At 41.0% G+C, this 17,608-nt stretch overlaps 1 protein-coding gene across 2 annotated transcripts in view; it reads right to left on the bottom strand.

The window, feature by feature from the left end:
• Positions 1–17,387, bottom strand: part of SEC23B (SEC23 homolog B, COPII coat complex component) — a 46,997-nt gene extending 29,610 nt beyond the window's left edge. Inside the window, exons 1-10 of one of the 2 annotated variants that reach the window (XM_047068571.1) lie at positions 17,015–17,387; positions 14,178–14,412; positions 12,500–12,557; positions 8,062–8,148; positions 6,468–6,704; positions 6,278–6,363; positions 4,935–5,079; positions 4,383–4,541; positions 3,903–4,018; positions 718–841 (exon numbers count right to left, since the gene is read on the bottom strand). In XM_047068571.1, the coding sequence (XP_046924527.1) occupies positions 718–841; positions 3,903–4,018; positions 4,383–4,541; positions 4,935–5,079; positions 6,278–6,363; positions 6,468–6,704; positions 8,062–8,148; positions 12,500–12,557; positions 14,178–14,398 (1,233 nt within the window). In that variant the 5' untranslated portion in view covers positions 14,399–14,412; positions 17,015–17,387. The remainder of the gene's footprint in view (positions 1–717; positions 842–3,902; positions 4,019–4,382; positions 4,542–4,934; positions 5,080–6,277; positions 6,364–6,467; positions 6,705–8,061; positions 8,149–12,499; positions 12,558–14,177; positions 14,413–17,014) is intronic. The other variant, XM_047068572.1, reaches the window with a different exon arrangement.
• Between the last annotated feature and the right edge of the window lie 221 nt (positions 17,388–17,608).

Genomic DNA, 17,608 nt, shown 5'->3' with positions numbered 1-17,608 from the left:
AATGTAAAAAATAAATAAATAAGTAAATAAATAAATAAATAAAAATGCTTAATTCATGAACTCCAACATAACTACATGGCCAACATACTTAGATTTTTAAATCTCAATTCATTAAAGTCTACCTCTCTTCAGCTCAAAAAAAAAAGAAAAAAAAAACTCAAACATTTGAGATTATTTAAAGTTTATCTCTAATTCTCAAAGTAATAATCCCAATTGTATCACGTAGCAGCCCCTTCTAATGTTTTCTCAACAACTCCGAATGAAGTGTGTAGGGTTTTCAGTCCCTACGAGAAAAAGGAGGACCCAAACTCCCACTACTGCACTATTTCTGAGCACTCTGGTTAGTCTGCAGACAGCCACTAAATATAAACATGGTTTTGTGAATGTGGTGGCCCATACTGACGGCCGGGAGGTGCTCAACACCACGTGGCAGCCTCTGTGCTCAGCCTGCCGTCACTTCTCAGGCCTGCTGTCCTAGAGCAGGACCAAGCAGAGCCTGCAGGGGAATCAGACACCTCTTTGCATAAAACATTAATATACGGGTCACCCTCAAGAAGCACAGTAATAGAATCAATATACCTTGTTCAACTATTTTGCTGGGAACCTTTTAATTTATTTTTTGATGTCTGTGTCCAGCAAGGTGAGGCTTCTACAAATCTGACTACTAAATAAGTAACAACACTTTTCTTCCGTTAAAATTTTAGAAAGTTATCATACCTTCACTTCCAAAGTAGCACCAAACGCCATGCGAAAATCTCCATTGAAATCTTTAGTAAAAATTCTCTGGAAAGTCTGCTTGAAGAGAGAGGTGTTGAAAGAGTCTCCCATCACCATGTGGCCTCTAGGAAAGAAAGAAGAAAGTGAACATTTAGGATGACTGAAAGCCACTCAGATGCTTCCACGGTGTTCACAAACAGTAATTTAAAGAAAGAAAAAAAAACTCATGTCTGTGAAGGTGCTACTAACTTAAATGGGAAACAGCAAGTTCAATTTGTACTTAGGAAAGACATTATTTTCAAAATATCAAAGATAGGACTCCTTAGAACAGTTCTAAATCTGTCCCACAGAGGTGGTCACACAAATCTACAGATGATACAACCTCATACTATACACCCCCACATGTTACAAAAATGAGTGCCTGTACAAACTCAAAGTCCAAGCAGACTCTATGATATAGTTCATTCTATCACACAATGTCAATCCCTGGTTGTGATACTGTGCTATATTTCTATTAAGACACAACTTAAGACACAACCACTGGAGTTGCTAAATGGAAGAGCATGGACAGACCTCTCTGTAATATTTTTGCAATTTCTTATGAATCCGTAATTATTTCAAAAGAAGAAGAAAACAGAAGAACCCTTCATTGGTAAACCCACAGGTTTAATGGGTCATCTACTGAGGAAATGCATCCAGCTCCCCTCATTTACTCTCCTCTGACAGGGGAAATACCCAGGCTGCAGGAAATCCTTTTCAGGTTAATTCACTGCCTCAAAACATTGAATCTCTGCCTGTATGTAAATTATCTCTAGTGTATGAATACCTATATGTATCCCTTCTTGAAGTTAGAGGAAAATACTATTCAAAATTTCAGCAGTTCATGTATTTGGGCAGATAAGCACCATCTGATGCAAGTTATGCATCTAGTCATTGATCATCCAATAGGATTTCAGAATTGGGCAGGATACAAGATCATCTGGTCCAGCTATCTCAGAGTGCCTGACCCCTCCAGGAACAGAGATGGCTCTTTGGCCCTGTATAGTCTACTCTTCTCACCCTCCTTAGTCATGGGATCCATGGTTTCCTGAGGAAAAAAAAAAGGCTACCTTTCCCAGCCTGCCTTGCATGTGGCTGTGTAACTCAGCTTTGTTTGTTGGAGATAGGCTTTGTGATTTGTGGAGGGCCTTCTCATGGGAAGACGCGTATCTTCCTTGGACCCCTCCTCCTTCCTGCTGCTATAACACAGCAAGAGCCCGGTTACCATCCTAAATCTCAGGTAGCACAGAAAGGTGGTGGAACAGCACAGGAAGGGCCTCAGCCCCAGGGATAATGAAACTAATATCCCAGCCCTGGCTGCCTATTTCCAGTGTCTACTTCTGTTGCACTCACACAAACCTAATCCTGACTCACACCAACCCTGCCAGGTTATTATTACCCTATTAGACTTGAACTCCTCCAGCATAGGAGGCCACACCCTCCACAGGTAGTCCATTCCAGGCACGGACAGTGCTGACCGTTAATACGGTCTGTCTTCATACTGGCTCAAATTCTATTTCCCAGCAGCTTCCAACACTGGTTCTAGTTTTCCCCTTTGGTCACACATGTAACAAACAAATCTGATGCCCTCTCCGCAGAAGAGGCAGTCGATTGTTCAGTATAGATCTTATGCCCCATCTGTCTTCAGTGGTATCTTTTCTAGATCCTTTAATCGCTCTCATTATGACACAGTTCCGAGTACTCTCCGCCACTCTTACTGCTCATCTTTGAACTGCCCCAGCTCATCTGTACATCCCTTTTAAACTGAAAATGCTCAGAATGGAAGATGATATAATCTGGGTGTGCCTGGCACCAAGGAAACTAAGCACTATGGTCTTCTCTGAAGACAATCAATTCCTGTAACACAGTCTACCTACCTTGCCTTTGCTGGAAGTCCTCCCAAATGGTTGGCTCACCTTGAGCCACAACCAAAACCTCTGAGGCTAATGTCACTGCTAACATGTTGCCCTGATACCATATTTGTGTAAGAGGTTATACAACCTAAACACCAAGTCATTCAGGAATCAAGGACCTCATTGAGAATCTGATGGAAGTGATGGTCCCTCTCCACTGGAGATACACGCGCGTGCGCACACACACACACACAGGCGTATAAACTCGGGATGGTCACAGTAAAGCTTTTCGATGGATGTTCTAAGATAAGAGCTCTTGGAGGATACCAGTAGGAATTCATCCTACTAAATGCAGTTCACTGGTATAGCTATGTCAGTGTCATTTGGGACATGGTCACCCAACAAATCTGCTGCTCTCTGGGACAGCTTCGGTGACGAGTTCAACCTTCTACGTGCCCCTTCTTTGCTCAGTGAAGACCAGTAGCATTGCTGGGAGCTTGTTAGAAATGCAGAATCTCAGAAACACGCCACAGGTCTATGCCAGTACTTCTCAAACTGTTCTGAGCAAATCACCTGGAAACTTATTCAAATGCAGGTTTTGATACAAAAGGTCTAGGGTATGGCTCAAGATACTACATTTCTTGCAAGCTCTCATGTGAGGCTGATGCTGCCTGTGCTCAGCCACACTTTGAGCACTAAGGGTCCACACCGTGGTTCTTAAACCCTGCTTCACATTAGAAACACCCAGGAGAGTTTAAGAAATGCTGATGCCTGGGTCATACCCCATGAGGGACAAGACTCAAAGCAAGAGTAGTTTTTAAAGTTCCCAGGAGATTCTAGCATGCAGCCAGCTTCAGATCATTGGTGCACATGAGCAGTTCTCAGGCTTTCTGTGCACCAGAGTCCCCTGGTAAATGTGTAAAAGCTGACTATTGGGCTGCAGCCTCATAGTCTGATTCAGGAAATCTGGGGTGAGACCTGAGGAAGTGCACTTCTACTCAGTCCCCGGGAGCCCTGAAGGTTGCTGGTGAGGCCCCTTACGCTCTGAGAACTATGCTCTACACCATGACTGGTTCACACAATACAGACACAGGCTCTAAGCATGTCCCACCAAGTATCCTCAGGCTGAGCATGTGCTCCGTGTCCGTCATGCTCCTTGCCACCGATACCACAGCCTGGAGCTTTCTGAAAGCTTATCTAAGTCAGCCACGCACATCCTATAGTCCCACCACTCACTTCTCTTTCCTTAAAACACACACACTTGCCTTTCCCAGGTATTTGTTGTCAACATACCCAGTAAGATTTGCACAACACTTCATCTCCAGAAGTCCCGTCTGATCAAGGGCACAAGCGTAAATATCAATGCAGTGACCATTTGTAGCAGTTCGGTTGGCAAGCATCTCGTAGTGCTGTGAAGAGAGAAAAATTATGTTTAGGAAAGAGCAATGTTATTCACTAGGTATGCCTTACTATACCAAAGGGATGTAACCGAACTTAGGAATATGGAGATAGTTTTCTTTATGACATCCAAATTAAATCAAACATACAGTTTTCAATCTCAAAACACGTTTAGCAGTTTTAAGACCACCCACTCTAAGTAAGGACTCAGAACTGGGGCAATAATTTAACAACAGCCAATATCTGGAAGTTCATCTCATCAAGATCAACTTGCTGACCACAAAGCATGGTCTCAGCAAAGTAGCTGTCACTCCAGAGCAACCTAGACCCAGCACCAGGATACCAGAATTACAGCCTGTGTTCAAGAGCACCTACCTTGGTCGCCTTTTTCATGAAACGTGCATTATCTTTCTCAATATCATGCCAGGAACGAATAGGAACCTTTAGTTCATCTCCAACTACCATGCCGGGCCCTTGGGTGGGGGGACCTCCAGTAAACAACATAATCCTGGCTCCCGTGTTTGGAAAAGTGCCCTAAAACAGTAAATGGCAATATTTTAGAAACATACCGCCCACCCCAAGTATGCTTCCATTTCTCTAAAGAATACTCCAAACAGTTCTCATCAGCTGTGCTGAACACTGTTGACAGTACAAAATAACACAGATGATAACGCACAGAAGCAGCCTTGTGTCTTCCAGCCTAAGGGCTTCATACACTTTTTTTTAATTCACTGTGAGCACCTGCCATTGCCCTAATGGCCTCGTGTTTCTCATGCAAACTTCTGATATTTTCAAATCATCACGGGGCTCCTTCATTGTGGATAGTAATAACAACTGAAGTGCTTTCTAAGTTGACTCAGGTCACAAATGATTTTCAAACAAGGCTAGTAAACACAACTTGAGGTGCCCCGGTAAATTCTGAGTTACCTCCAACAGGCCAACGGCAATGGACAAAGCAACACCAGTGGATCGCAAAGGTCTCTTCCCCTGAGTCACAGGCCATGGGTCCCTCTGCAGCTCCCCAAGGAGATCAGTGAGGTTCATGTCAATCTTGTGAATAGGTTGCAGAAATCTGCATGATTTTCAATGGACACATTAATCCTGGTTTAATAAGTACTCTGGTTTTTAGCCCTAGGTGACACACAGTCACAGCTCTGCAAAATAATTACTCACAGTAGAAAAAACTTACAATTTTATTTCTTCAAAGCAATTTTAGCCAGGGAAACAATTTAAAACTGAATACAGAGCAATATATATATATATATGTGTGTGTCTATATATATATGTGTATATATATATATACATATATGTATGTATATATAGTATGGGAACAAATGATTTTAAATATCAGTTTTAATTACATTTTAAGCAGCAAAGAAATCCTAAAGACAGGTCTAATGTGAATTCAATCCATGCACAGTTCATGTACGTGGACCACCTTCATCATTCTAAAGATCCACTTTATTTAAGTGTATTTATTTATTTTGAGAGAAAGAGAGAAATTATGTACACACAAGCAAGGGAGAAGCAGAGAGACAGGGACACAGAGAATCCCAAGCAGGTTCCATGCTGTCAGTGCAGACCCAACGTGGGGCTCGATCCCATAACCATTAGATCATGACCTGAGCTGAAATCGATAGTCGGATGCTCAACTGACTGAGCCACCCAGGTGGCCCTAAAGATCCACTTTAAAGTGATTCTCAAGTGTTTCTCTTGAGCCTTCAGAGTAAACATAGAGAAGCACTGGTTTCTTACCACAGTAAGTGGCTGTCCCCAGAATGTCAGAAAATGAATTTTATCATGTTTGCTGACTGTTGCCAGCCATAGGCAGCCCAGGCAGTCAATGGGCTGAGGAAAATAAGTGCCTGGTCCTAGGTTTGCTTGAGGACACCCCACAGAAGCCTGTTGTTTTATTTAAGACTCAAAAAAGACAATAGCCATGCATAAGAGGAGGGGAAGGCTCGAGTACAGTGGTCTCAAAACCTTTGTGACGATATAACACTAAGAGGAAAAACATTCTGAACAAATCTACTACACACACATGTGGGTGTATATATGTACGTGTAACTACACAATTTAGTTATTAGTTTCAAATATATACCAACAAGTTATACAAGTCATTAAACATTAAATACTGGTTAGGCTTAATCATTTTTTTTTTTTGTCTAAAAACAAGAAAACAGAAGTTCTAACATTTTTCTTCCCTCCCTTCAGTGGAATGCCCTGCATGCCCACTACTGTGTGTGCAACATTCTATGTTAGTAGCTCACCTGCTTGAAACGAAAGGGTGCTCCTGTGGTTGACCAGGTCTTGCTTGCTGCATGGGCATGGCAGGCTTGGTGAGGCCCAGCATATCCTACAAAAACCAAAAGGACTCATTTCCCACAACACTAGATTGAATAACCAACTACTTTTTAAGAAATCTCCTTGCTCCTGCTTGTGTACAAACAAGGCACAAACCTGTATTTGCTTTGCGGTTAAATCCTTGGTCCCTCGGAAGACATAACTTTTGGAGATTCCTTCACAGCTGAGCTCGTGAACCTGCACCATCCTCCCAAACGTGATCAAACCCACCAGAGCATCTGGAGGAAGGAGACTCAGGGACATCTGCAGGGATTCTTTGAGTGCTTGAAGGTCATCTTCTTCCAGGCACGTGTCAACCACATAGAGGAAGATCAGAGGGGATGGAGCACCTCGCTTTACGCAAAGAAACACAGTGTGATGATCAGTATACAAACAGACATAACCAGCTCTTTTCAAAGCAGATCAGGTATGTAAGTAACAAGTCTCATCTATATTTACTGTCAGGAAATATGGACATCTAACTAACTTCTACTCACTTCGTTAAATGACAGTTTCTATTAAAACAAACTAAATGTAAAAACGATTTGTATCCAACGATTTATTCTACATATTTTCAAATGTTTTATTCTTAAGAGAGCACAAGTAGGGGAGGGGCAGAGAGAGGGGGACAGAGGATCTGAAGTGGGCCCGACACGGGGCCCGAATGCACAAACCGTAAGATCATGACCTGAGCCAAAGTCAGACACTTAACCGACTGAGCCACCCAGGTAACCCTCTACGTTTTTGAATGCCTTCCATGTGCCAGACACTGTTCCAGGTCCTGGGATATATCAGTGAACCAAAAGAACAAAGATCTTTGCCTACCTTAAGGAGCTGATTTTCTGGATGGAAAGAGTAGGGGGATGCCAGGAGTAGAGGTAGGGGGCAGGTTCCAGTATTACATAAGAGATCAGGGAAGCCTCAATAAGAAAGTAACATTAGAGCAAAAACCCAGAGGAGAGGGAAGGAGCAATACAGACATAGGAGAAAGAGAATTCCAGCCTAGAGCAAAGGCCCACAGGCAGGAGCCTTCCTGGCATTTCCAAAGAAAGTCATGAGACCCATATGGCGAAACGAGGACACTAAAACAAGTTGAGGTCTGAGTGATAATACAGAGCTGGTCCACAAAGAGCTTCGAAGACTCTCTCTCACTCAAGGTAAAAGGGAGTCATTTTCACCATTGGAGGTTTCTGAACACAGAAACAACATGACATGTTTTTAAAGAGTTACTCTGGCTTTTGGGTTAAGAATAAACTGTAAGTAGGAAAGGGTGAAATTAGGGAGAAGGGTTAAGAGACTGCCCAGTAATTCAAGCAAGAGGCGATGGCTGGCCCAGGAAAAAAGTGGGGGAGAAAGAAGTGGTTGGACTGTGGATAGATTCTGAATATAGACCCAATGGGATTTCCTCATGGATTGGATATGGAATGTACAAGAAAGACAAGTCAAGGACGAACCTAAAGTTTTTAAGCTTGACTACAAGATGGAGTTACCTTAACAGAGCTGGAGAAAGCTATGGGGACAGGTGCTGAACACAACAGTGACCCCTTTTCTAGCCTTCTATCAAGATTGTAAGTAATGCCAATGAGTGCACACACACCATGACCAAGTGTTTAGGATCCATCTGCCCTCATAGTTTTAAATTGTCCAGGGACACAGAAGACGAAGAGAAACTCAATATTTAACACCGTTTATTACGCAACAGAGAAGTTACCTGTATCACATACTCAATTGTAGAAAACTGGGGCATCAATTCAGCAGGCTGATTCACCTCAGATATGCCTGTATAAGCAGGAGGAAACTGAAGAGAAGGAAACAAAGCAACGTTTTATTAGGGCGAAAGATATTTATGTTATACCTCTTATTTTCCATATATAAAAAATAGGTAATGTCCATGGATTAATTCTGAAAGCATAGAACACAGACCATGTAACTAAAAATACAAAAATCAAAATTTTAAATCGAAACCCTGCCTTACATTTATATCCCATTGTAACTTTTTAAAATGTAGTTTGAGGGTATGTTGTAACTTTGAGATGATTAAAAAATGTACCAGTAAAAAACATTTTTTAAGCACTGCCTTGCAAATTAAGGGCAGAGATTTCAGCTGTCTCATCAATAATTTATGTGGGAGGCCGTGCTTTACCAGCTGGCAGTGCCCTTGCAGCCCCCTGTGTTCTCCAAGGCCAGATCCCAGGAGTGTGACTGAGCTTCTCTCTTCAAATCCCTTTGGAAAGTGACTGGTGAACTAAGCAGGAGATGGGAGTCAGGAATGCTGAATACTGATGTACTGTCCACCAGTAGTTCAAGACATATTGGCCTGGGACTCTAGTCTCCAGGCAAAATGCCTTTGAGAGAAGTGCCACTGGAAATAGAAATGAACCCTCAATCAACTTGCTAAGGACCACCCTAGAGCTTCCTCTTCATTTTCCCCATCTTTCTTTTCATGATGTCTTACAACATGAAGCTTCCACCACTGTCCTTTGGAGAGTCAAACCTCTGTTTTCAAACTTTGGAAAGACAAACCTTTTGCTCCACATTTCAAAGAGGACAGAGAACTTGGAGAGAGTTCAGAGAAGAGGGATCCAAATGATAGAAGCGATAGAATGTTGATATGTGTAGAGTACGGTTCTACAGAAAAGGAAGGTAAAAGATGGCAGGCATATGAAACAGAAATGGTAAATGAAACTGTAAGGAAATATGTAAGGAAACTGTAAAACCATCTTTCTTCAAAGTTAAAAGTCATAATTTGGGAAACAGACTTAAATTAGGAACATTTTCATTTATACAGGAAAATATCTGATGAACCATGAAAGTTAAAAAATAGTTTTAACCAACAACAAAACAAAAAGCTACAGGACAGCAATTCTTATAAACAAGAGGAGCCCTATGCAAATGAGGCATTAAAGAGCTGTAATTGGAACTGAAAAAAAATTTATGTGGATGACTAATTCTTTTACTTGAGTTTATTATTTTAGCTGTTATCAATCAAGTAATACATGTTCATTGTAGAAAACCTGGCAAATACAAGAAAATATAAGAAAACAGGAAAAGGAGCACTTGGCTGGCTCAATTGGAAGAGCACGTAATTCCTGATCTTGGGATCAAGAGTTCAAGCCCCAAGTTGGGTGTAGAGATTACTAAAAAAAATAAACTTAAAAAGAAAAAAAAGAAAAGAGGAAGAAAAAACTCTTTATGTTCCTACCAACTAGAGACAGCTAGTCAACATGTAGGCATATTTCCTTCCAGACTTTTTCTACTTCCGCACAGATGAGCTCATCCTGTATATACAATTTTGCAAACTGTTCTTTATGCTTGACATTGTATCACAGGCATTTTGTCTTTAAACTGATGTTTTAGATCAATTAGATTGGTGTTTTACCCAATGTTTTTTATTGTGGAAAAACATGTATAACTTTTGCCATGTTAATCTTTGTTCAGTGTACCGTTCAGTGGTCTTAAGTATTCATCACCACCATCCACCTCCAGAACTCAATTTTTTTTCCAATGGATGACAGAAGTTTAATATCAGAGAGCAGAGATTTACAAACACAGTGACTGAAATTGTATATTTATTTTCACATGAGAGTACCTTCCTGTCATCTACCTAATATTACTTCTTTTTCAGTGTAACTTAACTCTAAAAATCATTCACTATCATGTGTCCTGAACCTGTGAGGGTGTGATAAGCCCAAGTGAAAATCTGAAAATTGTGTTCAATGAAAATTTCCTTTTAGAGAACAGAATACCATTTAAACAAACAAACAAACAAACAAACAAAAAACAAAATAATGACAGATGACACAAACATATGGGAAGATGTACAATCTTCATGAATGGGAAGAATTAGTATTAATAAAATATATATACTACCAGAGGAACATAGAGATACAATGGACTCCCTATCAAAATGCTAATAGCATTTTTCACAAAAGTTGAATGAAGAATCCTAGTATTTGAATGCAACCACAAACAAATCCAAATAGAAAGCAATTTTGAAAAGAAAAAAAAGAAAACAGAACAAAGCTGGTGGCATCATAATTTCAGATTTCAAGGTATACTACAAAGAAAAAATACAAAACATCATGGTATTGGCATAGTTACATAGATCAATGAAACTGAATAGAGACCCACACTTACATGGTCAATATATTTACACCATTAGAAAATTAAACAGGTGTATGCAAAAGAAAGAACCTGGATCATTTCTTAATGATATATAAAAATAAAAGCAAACTGTATTAAAGACCTAAATGTGAGACCTGAAAACCATATATTTATTTTTTTTATTTTTTATTTAATTTCCAGTTAGTTTACATACAGTGAAATATAATTTCACATACATCATATAGTGATTCGACATTTCCATACAGCACACCATTCATTACAAGTTCCCTCCTTAATCCCCATCACCTTTTTACTACATTCCGCACTAACCTCCCTCTTGGTAACGATCAATTTGTTATCAATACTTAAGTGTCTGTGTTTTGATTTGCCTCTTTCTCTTTTTTGTCATTTTCCTCATTGGTTTTCTTTCTTAAACTCCATGTATGAGTGAAACCACATGATATTTGTCTCTTTCTCCCTGACTTATTTCACTGCCTCATACCCTCTAGCTCAGTCACTTGACTTTGCTAATAGCAAGAATCCGTTGTTGTTGTTTTTGTTTTGTTTTGGTTTTTTGGCATAGTAATATTCCATTATATATGATATATATATATATATATATATATATATATATATATATATATATCCATTTCTTTGTCCATTCATTGGTCAATGGACACTTAAGCTGCTTGGAAATTTGGCTACTGTAAATAATGCAGCTATAAATATCTGGGTGCACGTATTCCTCTGAAATACTATTTTTGTGTCCTTTGGGTAAATACCTAGTAATACAATCGCTGAGTCTTAGGGTACTAATATTTTTAAGTTTTTGAAGAAACTCCATACTGTTTCCCAGAGTGGCTGCACCAGTTTGCATTCCTAAGAACTCAATTTTTTTATCTTGCAAAACTGAAACTCTGAACTTATAAACATTTCCTCATTATCTCCTCCCCTGGATGTCCTGATATTAATCCCTTACAAGATTTATGATTAGCAAATATTTTGTGGACTACATTTTTACTCTGCTGACATTGTCTTTTGATGCCTTAGAATTTTCACTATAACTGTATTAAACATGGACCTCAATTCTGAATGCCTTTAAGAGTTGCACATACTCCTGAATCTCTCATGGAGGTGAATTTTGAATGGTACCTGCTCATAATTCCCAAGCCTATACTTAGTACACTGATTGGTCTATTTATCACTGGACTTACTGTGAGATGTATCAAAGAATGAGATTATCTGCAATTATGATTAAATATGTGAATAAATAAATGCATGTTATTAATATCTTAAGAGGTACTAAACCACTATATGCTATACTGGAAATGATTAAATTTTTCTAACAGCTTTATTGAGATATATTATATATATCATAAAATTCACTCTTTTAAATGTATAATGTGATGATGTTTTAAAAACATTTATTTAGATAGAGAGTGTGTGCATGAGCAGGGGAGGGGCAGAGAGAGAGGGAGAGACAGAATCCCAAGCAGGCTCCACGCTGTCAGCACAGAGCCTGATGTGGGACTCGAACTCACGAACCATGAGATCACGACCTGAGCTGAGATCAAGAGTTGGACATTTAATCAACAGCCACCAGGTGCCCCAGTAGTTTTAAAATTTTTAAATCAAGAAATGCTCAACATTGGTACTTGGACCCTGAAAGTTATAAAGATCAAAAAGTGAAAATTCAGTAATGTACACACTATGCAATTAGAATAAACTGAAGTCAAATGAAATATACACGACATATCTGTTTTCTTAGGATAACATATTCACTGCCTACAGAGGACATCAAAAATGGGAATTTTATGTCCCCTCCAGAGCAAATGATAAAAACCCACATAATGAAACTGAGTCATCGTTCAACAGAAAAATCACATATGTTCAGTGTTCAATTATGCTTAACAAAAGCTATTGCCTTGAGGTCAGCAGAAATTTATGACTACCCAGACAGACACAAATTCAACCTTACTTAATTTTTTTCAGAGTAATTCAACTAAAATGAAACACAGAAAAACACTTAAAAAAAATTCACATACCTGATTTCTTTGGAAACAGAAATTACAGGCCCAAAGTTTTGCTCGATAATCAACCTGACTGTGAGAAAGATAAATATTATAGCTAGGTACCATTTTCATTTGTAATGTGGAAAGCATTCAAATGTAATCTTTAAGTTTAGTAAGTCTCATAGATATGTTTCAGATATCATTCTGAGCATGAATGGATGGAGTGATGTAAAATGTCTACTGCAGTTAAGAGTTATGGCTGTTAAATACACCAAAAATTTCCTTCAAACAGCAGCACTGAAGAATTAGTAAATCTTTTTTTCTCTTTTCTAATTCCCTTGACAATATTTAAAATGTCATGATTTTATATAAGTTACAGGTTATTCCCTTTTGTCCTGTTCTTAACATAATCTGTGATTTTTCTAGCACTTTTATTGTTAAGATATGTGAAACCACTAAATGTCAATACTAAATTTCACACATGGAAACACTTGCCTGACTTTCACCTCACCTACCTCACTTGAAGAAAGGTTGGGAGGCATGCTTCCTAGAACTGGTTCAAGATAATGCTTCAATTAGCTTTTTCTCCCTTTCTGCACTTAGAAAATTAATAAGCAATGGCTACCTCTTTGAAAGAAGAGTAACAGCATCTTATGAATGGGTGTAATAAGTAAAAGTAAGGGGAATGAAGTAAAAAATATTCCTTCATATGAGTCTCATTTTTCCCTCATATAAAAGTCTTACCTTTTAGACAATATTTCTGATACTCTTCACCTGTTTAAAGGTTCTTTCAAATAATGCCCACATTTCAGGAAAATATCATAGGTCATGATCTCAGGTACAAAACATTACACTTAACCATCACTAAGAGTTATAATTTCTTCCACCTATTACTTCCTGCCATACAGCATCACCATACCAGGTAAGTATGAGAAAACCGTCAAAAGCTTTCTGATTTTTTTGGGAAAATGCTTCGAAAGGTACCAGTATAATCTATGGTTAAACCAAAAACAAATTGAAATAAGAAAAAAAAGTGAATTCCAATCCTTTCCCTTGACTTCTACCTCATTCCTGTAAGTTCCAATTTTTTTTTTTTTAAAGATTTTTTTTTTTCAACGTTTATTTATTTTTGGGACAGAGAGAGACAGAGCATGAATGGGGGAGGGGCAGAGAGAGAGGGAGACACAGAATCGGAAGCAGGCTCCAGGCTCTGAGCCATCAGCCCAGAGCCTGACGCGGGGCTCGAACCCACGGACCGCGAGATCGTGACCTGGCTGAAGTCGGACGCTTAACCGACTGCGCCACCCAGGCGCCCCTGTAAGTTCCAATTTTATCTCAAATATTAGGCCAGTAAGACTCAGACTTCTACAAGCATTCTTTTTTAAATATATATATATTTTTTTTTAATTGTATGTAAATCCTAGTTAACATATAGTATAAGAATGGTTTCAGTAGTAGAATTTAGTGATTCATCACTTACATATAAATAACACCCAGTGCCCATCACGAGTGCCCTCCTAAATGCCCATCCCTATTTAGCCCATCCCCCCACCCTAGACTTCTACAAGCATTCATCACCTCAGAATCTCACCATCTACTACTAATCCCAAATTTGATGATTTGCCCAAACTGAATCACTTTTATGAGAATCACATAAAAATCATAACATACTGCATTCTTCCTTTTTACTAGTTTTAAAAAGAATTCATACCAAAGTGGATTGAGAATGGCTTTGCAAGTTGGCCGGCTGCAGAGCACAGGTTCATACTGTACGGGAGGCAGGTCTGGACGTTCTTTCAAAGGAGTGAGGAGACAAGCCAGGGGAACAACCATTCTTGTAGCCTCGAGGCGGCTGGAAGGCCACACATTCCAACTAAAGCGCACACCATCTCGTTCTTCATTCTGCTGAATGAACTCCAAATATGTTGCCATAGTCTAAAAAGAAACTATAGATGAGGCTTTTTAATTTTATGTGAATTTCTCAACTAAACTTCAAAAAAAGAAGATGGTCACCCAACAATGTTCTTTAAACACTTAGTCTGGGTGGCTCAGTCAGCTAAGCGGCCAACTTTGGCTCAGGTCATGATCTCACGGTTTGTGAGCTGCAGCCCCGCGTTGGTCTCTGTGCTAACAGCTCGGAGCCTGGAGGCTGCTTCAGATTCTGTGTCTCCCTCTCTCTCTGTTCCTCCCCTGCTCGCACTGTCTCTCTCTCAAAAATAAATAAAGATTAAAAAAAAATTAAACACTTAGTCTAGAAGAACTGGTCACTGGAGGATGACAACATCTCCCTTCCCTTTGACTCCCAAAGCCCATTAACTTCACAGTTCTCTTTGCCTACTATTCCTTTCTCAACTCTCCTCTCTAGCACTTAAATAAATGGAAAGATGTGGGGGGTTTACAATCATTTGATCATTTCCAAGCTGCAAGTAGTTGAGTAATACTAATGTAAACCTCCTCATAGATCATACAACATTTCAACCAAGCCAGTTCTAATTCCCCTTCCCCAAGAGTCAGTCTCAAGCCCTGTTTCAGCATCCAGCTACCTTCCTCCCTGATCCCCTCCCTTCCTTGCTTTATTAAAGCAAACACTGCATTAAATTCTACTTTCCAAGTGATCTTGTTTTTGTGCCCTTTCCCCTCCTCTGTTACCTGGGGAGACAAGAACTGGATGCTGACGTTGTGAGTCCAATTCGTAATGAGAACCACCACCAGTTCCTAGCAAAAATACTTCTACTTGGGATCACCAAGATTATAATGCTGAATTTGCTATCGTGCTGAGCGAGTCCTTCACCAGGACCTTTTCACCAGGGTTGCTTATGTTCATGCCTCGAAAAATTCTGGTTGATAAAATAACCATTTAGACTAAGCTTTTCAAACCCAGACAATGCCAACTCCATTGAGTGTTTCATACACCCTATTTGCATTCTAAAGTCTAGGCTAAGGCTAACACATATCTCAGCCACCTAGGGTTCACAGGAACAAGACCCTCAAGAAAAATGGAAAAACAGGCAAATTAAAGAACTATGTTATTAGTGGCCTCTAGTGCTCACTTCCTGAGGCGCTGAATAATAAGTGTATCCAATAATAAGTGTTATTATGAGAAGTGCCATACTGTAAATAATACGGAGTAAGGGAATGATTTTTTGACGGTGGGGGGTAAAGGGTGGGAGAGAGAGAGAATCTTTTTTTTTAAATGTTTATTACTTATTTTAGAGAGAGAGACTGAGAGAGCTCCTGCAGGAGAAGGGCAGAGAGAGAGGGAGACAGAGAATCCAAAGGGGGCTCTGCACTGACAGCAGAGAGCCCAATGCAGGGGGCTTGAACTCACAAACCAGGAGATCATTAACCCGAGCCAAAGTCGGATGCTTAACCAATTAAGCCACCCAGGTGCCGCAAGAGAGAGAGAATCTTAAACAGGCTCCATGACACGGGCTCAATCTCACAACTGTGAGGCCACAACCTGAGCTGAAATCAGGAGTTGAATGCTTAACCGACGTAGCCACCCAGGGAATGATTTTATGCGGCTAGAAAAGCAAATGAAGGAATTAGCCCACTACACACAACCCAGACCACAAAAATTCTAAATGTTTGCTCCAACTGACACTCTAAGGCATCTACTTGTTATTTCTGACAAAGGCGGGAAACTGAAGCACCCTTTACATAGGAGGCCCTTCTGCAGCTACGAAGTGGCAAAGGGATAACTCAGGTGGGAATAAACGCAAGTTCTAATATCACAATTCTCAACAAGTACCTCAGCAGGTTTCATTCACTGACTGGTACCCACTCAAAACATTAATGAAAGATACTGGCTCCATTCAATGTCCCCAAGCACCTACATATTAAAACCTGCTCTTTCCGTTTCCCACTGTCTCTTCCTGTCGCCTCTTCTAGAACATGGATTCTTAAATCTGGGCACAAAACCAACGGGGCACTTCAGAGCGTCAATAAATCTTCTGAAGCTGTATGCAAAATTGTGTGCATGAGCGAATGTGCATTTTTCTAGGGCGGTCGATCTTTGACTCACATCATATTCTCACAGGGGAGGAGTTTCTGAAGAGGCTAATAGATGAATGGATGAGTTAATGAATGAATGAAAAGAACTTTAAAGGTTCTGTAGGAGTGTCTGCCAAAAATACACACACGCCAAAAACTGAACCGGTCATTCCATCAAATCATAACTTCTCAGGACACGGTAGCCAAGTTTAAGCACAGTTTAATGCTTCAAGCGTAGTCCGAAGCCCCGGATCCTAGTTCCAGCTGTCACGAGGCAGAAGTCATTCATCCCATTTCAGGTTACTCAACTCTAAAAAGAAACCTGAATCCTTCCGCACCCCGCGATTCCTAGGGTTCCCCAGCCAGAAGCCGGCCGGCCGCACCGCCTGACGAGGAACGCGTCACTCTTCAGCAGACCCCTGGGTCACTGAGTCCCTAAATTCCTCTGCCCGCCAAGCCGCCGAGAAGAGGCTTCGCCCCAGGAGCAACCCATTCGGTCCCTACAGAGACTCCAGTCCGTGCCCTCGGCTCCCCATCACCTGCGCGCCCACTCACCTGGCAGGAGCAGTTCACCTGGCCGCGCGTCCTCACCCACTGCTGCTAGGGCCCCGCTCCGGCTCCCACCGCCAAGTCCAGCTCAGCTCTCAGACGACTGGTCAGCGACCCTGTGCGTCACGCCACAGCGCCGTCCTCTGGCCAATCAAAGAGGGCCTCCCCCGGCGGAGAAGCGGAAGCAAGACGCTCAGTGAAGCCACGCCGCCATCTTGGAATGGGGCAAGCCCGTTGTTCTCAGGCCACAAAACCACCGCTCCTCAGATCCTACGTTCCTCCACGTTCACCCCTAAATGTTTATGCTTCAGAAAACTCAGGTGCCTGCGCGACTGTTTCCTAGGTGCAGCCGGCACGCCTCAGGGATTCGCCCTGATCCAACATGACTTCCGCCCGCCCAACTGGGAAGTCCCTCTCATCGCCTTAGCTACCGGGAAGCGAGAATGATGACGTGTGGCACCGGAAAAAGGAGAGGCGGAGGAAACTGAAGCTTGCCGGGAAAAGGTGTCAGCGCGGCAAGGGGCGGGGCGGACGGAGCGTGGGTCCGCACACTACCTTTGGAAATTCAGCACGCGTAGCAATACTTCATTATGTTACTGC

This window comes from Lynx rufus, unplaced genomic scaffold (assembly GCF_022079265.1).
Source record: "Lynx rufus isolate CCGP_SWC_20201006 ecotype Redwood Valley unplaced genomic scaffold, mLynRuf1.p SCAF_8, whole genome shotgun sequence".
Lineage (NCBI taxonomy): Eukaryota > Metazoa > Chordata > Mammalia > Carnivora > Felidae > Lynx > Lynx rufus.
Note: the sequence above shows the minus strand (reverse complement) of the source record. Positions and strands in the feature narration are given on the sequence as shown.